We start from the raw sequence: 8,286 nt of genomic DNA, 5'->3' as shown, positions 1-8,286 counted from the left end.
CAATCGAAGGAGATCGTCGACCAAAGCAGGGAAGCGTTAAGCGATAGGCGGACTCCGTCATCCTCTCCGAAAGATCTTCTTATGGAGGTGTCGCTAGTGGAGAGACCTATTCGAACCAGCTCAACGGCATCAAGTCTTGACTCCAGACCTGATCGCGCCGGCAGCGGAAGCGTGGACGGCTGAATGCGGTCAACGCAGGATACGAGACGAATCTACGACTTTGATCGGAGTCGGTTTTTAGATGTGAACTTCTGCCACGACACCACGACGGCGACTGTATTCCTCTCCCTGCAACCTAGGGCTTCGCTTTTGGGAACAAGATCTTACTCAATACTTCACCCTCCATGGATGCAGCCGGACTGCGTTTCTCTTTTTTTTTCCTCTCATTCACAAAATTAAAAAAAAAAAACATCCGTCTTCTTTGGATACCTAATTTTTGTTGTTGTCAAAATCCATTTCAATAAGTTCATCACCAGATACTCCAATCAAATAATCTTGACTTATGGCTCAGCCACTTCTAACATAAAGCACGAGACAAGTCCTACAACAAAATAGCCAAGTGTCAATTTCATACTCATTTAAAGAAAAAATCTATAAATTTCTGTATCAATTTGAATATGTACCATAGATTGACCTTTATTTAATATTGATTGCAGTTTAATTTCTTTTAAGTGCTTTATCCTCAATTTTTATCATTCTTTTTCGCATAAAAATTTTCCGAAGGTATCTCATCCTTTGTAGAACTCCTGTGTGTTCACTATCCCTAATTTGAGAGAGCATCAGCACAGCCACCCTTCACAGCTTCACTAATCTTTTCTGTTCACCTCTCCACCCTCCTTCCTTTTTCTCGCCGGACTCCATCTCTCGGCCTTCATTTCGTGACTCGCCGTCAGTTCTTCCGTTAGAGACAGACAAATGGCATCAACGGCGACAACACAGGGACCGGGGCCAGGTGCGAAGAGGCGGGACGGCGGTTCATCAATGAGCGAGAGGAAGAGAGAGGAGGAGCAGCTGATAGTGACGCCGCTGGGAGCGGGGAACGAAGTAGGGCGGTCGTGCGTTTACATGAGCTACAAAGGAAAGACCATCCTCTTCGATTGCGGCATCCACCCTGCCTACTACGGCATGGCGGCTCTCCCTTACTTCGACGAGATCGATCCCTCAACCGTCGACGTCCTCCTCATCACTCACTTCCATCTCGACCACGCCGCCTCCTTGCCTTACTTCCTTCAGAAGACCACCTTCCGCGGCCGCGTCTTCATGACCTACGCCACCAAAGCTATCTACAAGCTCCTCCTCTCCGATTATGTCAAGGTCAGCAAGGTCTCCGTTGAGGACATGCTCTACGACGAGCACGACATCAACCGCTCCATGGATAAAATCGAGGTCATTATTATTACTAAATTTCTCAATTAGGGTTTTCGCTTTGTTTTGTTTCGATTTGATTGGTTTGCACTTTCTAGCGTTACTTTGTTTCTGGACAACATTGAATAGAGAAGTATACGAACCAACTTTTAGTTACCCAACATTTGCCCATTTTTTTTTTAATTCTAAAAATTTTCAACTTTTTGGAGGATTTAGAGTTCAGGGTTCATAATTTAAGGTTTAAGATTAAGATTTTATGATTTAGGGTCTAGAATGTAAAATAAACGAAATAGTTTTTAAAAAGTTGACTGGCCGAAAAATGTTGGTTCCCTGGCATTACTCAATTGAGCATGTTAGCTCTAACAATAATTAGCAACTGCAGGTTATTGATTTCCATCAAACTATAGAAGTGAACGGTATTCGATTCTGGTGTTATACTGCAGGCCATGTACTTGGTGCTGCTATGTTCATGGTGGACATTGCTGGAGTCCGAGTGCTTTACACCGGAGACTATTCACGGGAGGAAGACCGGCATCTTCGAGCTGCCGAGACCCCCCAGTTCTCCCCGGATATATGCATTATAGAGTCCACATATGGTGTGCAGCACCATCAGCCTCGGCACACACGAGAGAAACGCTTCACTGATGTTATCCATTCCACCATTTCTCAAGGAGGTCGTGTGTTGATTCCGGCATTTGCCCTTGGTCGTGCACAGGAGCTCCTCCTTATCCTTGATGAATATTGGGCGAATCACCCGGAGCTCCAGAATATACCCATCTATTATGCTTCTCCTCTTGCAAAAAAATGCCTGACTGTGTATGAGACATACACCCTTTCCATGAATGATAGGATCAAGAATGCAAAGTCGAATCCATTTGCTTTCAAATACATATCGGCTTTGAGCAGCATTGAAGTCTTCAAAGATATAGGACCATCTGTGGTGATGGCAAGCCCTAGTGGTCTTCAGAGTGGGTTGTCAAGGCAATTATTCGATATGTGGTGCTCTGATAAGAAAAATTCTTGCATTATACCGGGGTATGTGGTTGAAGGGACATTGGCAAAAACCATCATCAGTGAACCCAAAGAGGTCACTCTCATGAATGGGCTTACTGCACCTCTCAACATGCAGGTGCACTACATTTCCTTTTCGGCTCATGCTGATTCTGCTCAAACAAGTGCATTCTTAGAAGAGCTCAATCCTCCTAACATAATTCTTGTTCATGGGGAAGCTAATGAGATGGGAAGGCTCAAACAGAAGCTCATGAGTCAATTTGCTGATCGGAACACTAAGATTCTTACTCCAAAAAACTGTCAATCTGTTGAGATGTATTTCAATTCGCAGAAAATGGCAAAAACCATTGGCAAGCTTGCTGAAAAAACGCCCGAAGCCGGTGAAACTGTTAGTGGTCTGCTAGTGAAAAAAGGCTTTGCATATCAGATAATGGCACCTGATGATCTCCATGTCTTCTCACAGTTATCAACAGCAAGCATTGCTCAGAGGATCACCATCCCTTATTCAGGTGCCTTTAGTATTATACAGCATAGACTAAAACAGATATATGAGAGTGTGGAGTCCTCTGTGGATGAAGAATCTGGAGTTCCAACATTGCAAGTCCATGAGTGTGTGACGGTGAAGCATGAGTCCGAGAAGCATGTTTCCCTGCATTGGTCATCCGATCCCATCAGTGACATGGTATCAGACTCCATTGTTGCTCTAATTTTAAACATCAGTCGCGATGCCCCAAAAATAATAGACGATTCAGATGCCATAAAAATTGTAGAAGAGAATGAGAAGAAAGCAGAGAAGGTTATGCATGCACTTCTTGTCTCGCTCTTTGGAGATGTAAAGATTGGAGAAAATGGGAAGTTGGTGATTAACATTGATGGCAATGTGGCAGAGCTCAATAAAGAAAGTGGAGAAGTTGAGAGTGAAAATGAAGGCCTTAAGGAAAGAGTTAAAACCGCATTTCGGCGGATTCAAAGTTCTGTGAAGCCGATTCCTCCTTCTGCAGCGTAGTTCATTCCTCTTGTTGTAGCATGACTAACAGGAACTTAGACTCACCGTTATTTGCTGTTATTTTGCGGAACTGAAGAATGTCAAATGTTTAATCATTACCTCTAAATTTATTTTGTTATTTTGTCCTTGTCTCTTTGCTGCTTCGCTAATCGCTATGATACTTGGATTTAGTTGAACTTTTTGTTTGCATATTTTAAATTTGATTGAGCCTCGTGCGGTTCCCTTCGTTGAGTGATATTGAATTGGTTACCAACTTGCATAGAAACATAATTTGCAGTATAGACATAGCTTTTTGAAATGAGTTTTGGCTGAAAAAATTATTTTAATTTTTGTGAATAATTAAGGTGGGGAATAGTCACTTTCATGTTGACTTTTTGGAAATTCTGATTAAATTTAAAGCTACTACACTTGTATATATACCGTACAGTTCACATACTGTATACAACTCGCTGCTATAAATAGCATCATTTTTTTTCCATAAAATAATCACCTTATATACCATCTTAGCTGATACTTTGTTTTAAGAAATGTAAAGTATTTTGAAGTTCCACACAGCATCATCATCCCAAAAATCTAGTAACTATATATTCTGCAATTGCTAAACCCGACGTTAAACCGGGTGACTCGATTCCAAAAAGATTAACAAGACCAGGTATTCCGTGAATATTCTCCCCCTGCATAAAAGAGAGAAATCAATTAAGCCAGAATGCTAAAAATTTTGTTCAAATGTGGAAAATGCCCTCAACCTCGTGTACTGGTGTACATTACATCACAACAGTGAGTAACTAATTAGAGTAACAATGCATGCATGCACTAACCCACAAGCAGCTCAATCATTATGTTTAGTTTGTAGAAAAATGAAGAGAAGGAAAAATCGAAGCTGAATTGCTTAAGTTCAATAATTTGAGAATAATCATATACACCCATCAGTACTATACATTGATCAATGGGAATTACACTCTATTATTGTCAATGTCATATTCTTATCATTCCTGATACCATCCATAATCACATCCTACAATTACATTAGACACGTGTGTCAATTTGACACTTTCAAATCCTAAACTCTATAAAGATACATTGGGAAACATACAAATGCTGAATATGACAATAACGACAACACAATTTTACTGTCAACGATATAAGTCATTTTATCAGTTTGCCTTCTAGAGATGGTGAGTTTAAAACAATATACAATATACTATAAATACAAAATATGAGCAAGAAATTTCTTGATGGTACTGGTATTTAGCAAAATGTTAAATGGATACTAGCAATACATGAATTAAAGAGGACAGAAATCTTTTATGAAATGGTTTATGCAAATGATAGTTTTTGGACACTGATACCAATGAAAGTCCTTCCCAAACAAATTCTGGCATATGAACTTCAGCCAAAAGATATTAACCTTAAAGTGGCATAAGTCAATGGGCTAATTTGGGGTTTACAAAATAGCCATAAGTAGCACGAGGTAAACTGCATGTATCTAATGGGAGAAATGTAACATTGAACTATAAAATCACACAGAATATGATATCTCTGTTTGCAAACTTTGAGTCAGATTGGTCAACAGAAAGGAAGGGGCAAAGAAGAGTCTTAGACATAACCTGTACTACAAAATCAACAGGTGGCTGGCCAGGTCCTGAAAGTTTTGGTCGGATCCCTGAATATCCTGGCTCAAGAGACCCATCCTTTAGATTTGGGTAGTACTTTCTTATCTCCAGATAAAACTGCTCAGCGCGATTTGCATGTACTGAATAATCAAACCTAGCATCAATGTTTGCTTAAGTAAGCACCGAATCAATTTATTTATTTTATTTATTTTTATGCACGCATAAAAAAACATACCACGAAAGAAATGACAAAAATGAACTGAGTTTTATGACAAGAAGTTTCCTATTTACTAATAAGACCCATTATCCGGAAAGAAATTAGAGCACAACAATCAATATGAAAACATAATTTATGGAGTGAAGAGAAGCACTAGAGTAAACTAGAGCAACATTGTCTTGAAACACAAAAGTTGCATCTGGAAATTGTTTCTAGGGTATAAATACAGAGACAGTCAGTACACAGGCCTAGACATGTACAAAAAATAGCAAAGTCTTTCTTTCCTGGCATCTTGGAGCAGAGAAAATTTCTGTATTTTTGTCCCCCAAAAAATGGGGATATTGGAGACAGGACATTAAGACAAATTTCACATTTTTGTCCCTATTTCTATCTCCATTTTTGCGGTCTCAAGTGTCTCTATACATGTGTCCCAGATACAATTCATAAACACTACTGAAAAACACAAACCCATACTAAATGGTACAATAAATCCAAGCTGGACATTAGTTTCATTGATAGGGGCAAAAATTGACAGACAAAGCCCATAAAATGTTGCTGTAGTGGAGTGTGAAAACCCAAAAAAGAAGAAAGTGCACGATGTACATGGTAATGAACAGAAAACCGTATCAATGATTCACTACAGATACAACCAACATATGGAATGAAGTACCCCTGAACCATGAGATGTTACTGAAAGCATGCACCAGTAGGACAACATATGAAATATGTGTAGATCAACATTTATAAACAACTAATTGTAAACCATGGAATGGAACCATCTCATACAAAAGAGTAGACATGGCCAAGGATAATAAGAAGTGGGAAATGTATGACATAGACTAGATACCAGAAGTAGTCAAAAGCAAGCAAATGAAAGGGCATTAAGAAGTACTTATTCAGAAAACTTGAGATATCATCAATGCTGTCAATCCATTCAACATCCGGACCAAACTTGACCTGACCATTCAAGTCGAGAGTAACATGCATGCCAAGGCCACCATCCTCCGGTATAGGATGTATTAAATGTTCGAACGGAGTGGTTTTAGTGTTAGATAATGTGAAGTAGCAACCACGTGCATAGTAGGCTGAAGGAATAACTTCACTTGGCAAGCCAGTAAATCTTTTCGCTAGTGCGGGGGCACTAAGGCCTGCAGAGTTCACTACAAGGTTTGGAACTAGCACTAGATCCGGGTTCAGAGCTGTTGATGTCCCATTCCATTCTTTAAGGCTATTGGTTTCTGATACATGAACACAAATCTGATTTCCTTCAAGATGGCCACCAATGACTGCTGAATTATATGTGAAGGTTGTTCTGTGACTTTCGGCTTCCCCCTGGACCAGCATGTGTTTTTATTCCTGAGAATGTACAATTTAAACTCAAAATAGAGAAACTGATTAATTACGAAAGATTGAATTCAAAATTTAAGAAGCTACAAATGTGTACCACTAGAGCAAGCATTAAAGAATGGGAGTCAACAATCCCAGAGACAGGTGATAATACTGCTTTCACACATTGCAACTCTGGTTCCATTTTCATGGCCTCAATCCCGTCTATCATCCTCAAACTATCAATCCCATTTTGAATTCCATGGTTTAGAATGTCGTTTAGCTTTGGAATCTCTGAAGACCGAGTAGCCACTATAAGTTTACGAATTTGTTTATGTGGAATTTCGTGTTTTGTGCAGTAATCATATAACATATCTCTTCCCCTTGAACAAAAAATCGCCTGCAAAAATGGCCAACACAAACAGGTATACAACATTATATTCTACGCAATGGCCAATGAAAGCATTAACCAAACATCACACAGCGTGAACCTTCACTTTGGGTTAATAGTTTAAGACAAACAAAGGGTGCACTTCAACTTGGTCTTTCAAATTTCAATTGAAACACATTAGTAGTTAATTTCAATTCACGTGTAAACTTTGAGAAACCAAATCGATAAATGATTTACCTAATAAGGAAGAGTGACTTGCCTTCAAGGAATTGCGAGGGTAATAGATTCCAGCGTGGATAACTTCACTGTTTCGAGAACTGGTGGCTGTGCCAAAAGTTGAATCCGATTCAACAACGAAAACCTCTCTGCCCTTGAGTGCCAGTGCTCTTGCGATCGCTATGCCCACAACGCCAGCACCTATGACCAAGCAATCCACTTTCTCCCTTGGGACAGAGTACGAAGTTGTTGTGGCGGTTTGGGTGCTGCTCATCATGCTTCTCATCACGGTGAAATTGCTCGGTGAATGTAAATATTTCCATTTGAAACGAGCGTCCCTTCTTCTTGATGATGACGACGCAAATCCTTTCAAGCTTCTTCTGAAGCTTTGAAATGTTCGCTTCAGCATCGTTCTCCCTACAATTGGGATCGATGCAGGGTGAAAGTGGCACTGTGGCAGACTGGCAGGGCCAAAGCCCAAACTAGAATAAAAAGTAAATATGTTTAAAAAATAAAAAAGATATATACTCAACTGCAATTTTCTTGGCCTAAGTTGATGCTCAGTTACCAATTTGAGTTAGGTCAAATGGTAGTTGAGTGTATAAGTTCAAATCTTGCTTTGTGGGTATAGTAATTTATTAGCTAATAGTAAATTTTTTAATCAAAATTTTAATTCATAATAGAATAGTTTTTAACCTGAATTCAAAATTGATAATTAATTAATAACTAATTGTTAAAAACAGTTAAATAATTTTGTGTATTTGACTAAAGAAAAATATTATTTTTAGTCAACCTTTAAATTTAATATTTTATTATTTTAATTTTTTAATTAATCATATTTCCTATTTTTAAGGAACCACTCTTATTTTAAACTTTATCAATTAAAGAATCTCTAATTTCTTATTACTATAATAAGTATTTTCTTTATTTTTTTTTTCTCTTTTTTGTAACGTCATCATCATCAATCTCTCGTTAACACTCTTTGTTTCTCTCTCGTATAGACCATATTGTTTTCTCATATAGTAAAATTCTCTGCTTAAAATAAAAAAAAAAACTCATGTAAGTATTTTATCTACACATCCAAAACTAGAATATCATTATAAACTTAGTTGATCCAATTAAACACAAACACATTTAAAAT

At 38.6% G+C, this 8,286-nt stretch overlaps 2 protein-coding genes across 2 annotated transcripts; one reads left to right on the top strand and one right to left on the bottom strand.

Moving 5' to 3' along the window:
• Positions 1-669: 669 nt before the first annotated feature.
• CPSF73-I (cleavage and polyadenylation specificity factor 73-I) lies at positions 670-3,507 on the top strand. The gene is made up of 2 exons (XM_016312135.3): positions 670-1,386; positions 1,748-3,507. Exons 1-2 carry the CDS (start codon positions 916-918, stop codon positions 3,380-3,382), a joined length of 2,106 nt encoding a protein of 701 aa, XP_016167621.1. The 5' UTR covers positions 670-915; the 3' UTR covers positions 3,383-3,507.
• A 241-nt stretch (positions 3,508-3,748) lies between these two features.
• LOC107610063 (L-2-hydroxyglutarate dehydrogenase, mitochondrial) lies at positions 3,749-7,615 on the bottom strand. Its single transcript, XM_016312133.3, has 5 exons — positions 7,189-7,615; positions 6,657-6,938; positions 6,105-6,544; positions 4,990-5,149; positions 3,749-4,056 (listed from the first exon to the last, which is right to left on the bottom strand). Exons 1-5 carry the CDS (start codon positions 7,552-7,554, stop codon positions 3,943-3,945), a joined length of 1,362 nt encoding a protein of 453 aa, XP_016167619.1. The 5' UTR covers positions 7,555-7,615; the 3' UTR covers positions 3,749-3,942.
• Positions 7,616-8,286: the final 671 nt, after the last annotated feature.

This window comes from Arachis ipaensis, chromosome B7 (genome assembly GCF_059453495.1).
Source record: "Arachis ipaensis isolate K30076 ecotype BB chromosome B7, ASM5945349v1, whole genome shotgun sequence".
Lineage (NCBI taxonomy): Eukaryota > Viridiplantae > Streptophyta > Magnoliopsida > Fabales > Fabaceae > Arachis > Arachis ipaensis.
The sequence above is the reverse complement of the archived record's forward strand: the minus strand, read 5'-3'. Positions and strand labels throughout refer to the sequence as shown.

Excerpts from the sequence above, each read along its gene's own strand:
- CPSF73-I (XM_016312135.3), top strand. The coding sequence starts at position 916 with ATGGCATCAACGGCGACAACACAGGGACCGGGGCCAGGTGCGAAGAGG. Across the intron at positions 1,387-1,747 it reads GCTCCATGGATAAAATCGAG|GTTATTGATTTCCATCAAAC; the intron begins GTCATTATTATT and ends TAGCAACTGCAG.
- LOC107610063 (XM_016312133.3), bottom strand. The coding sequence starts at position 7,554 with ATGCTGAAGCGAACATTTCAAAGCTTCAGAAGAAGCTTGAAAGGATTT. Across the intron at positions 6,939-7,188 it reads ACCCTCGCAATTCCTTGAAG|GCGATTTTTTGTTCAAGGGG; the intron begins GCAAGTCACTCT and ends CCATTTTTGCAG. Across the intron at positions 6,545-6,656 it reads CTTTAATGCTTGCTCTAGTG|GGGGAAGCCGAAAGTCACAG; the intron begins GTACACATTTGT and ends ATGCTGGTCCAG.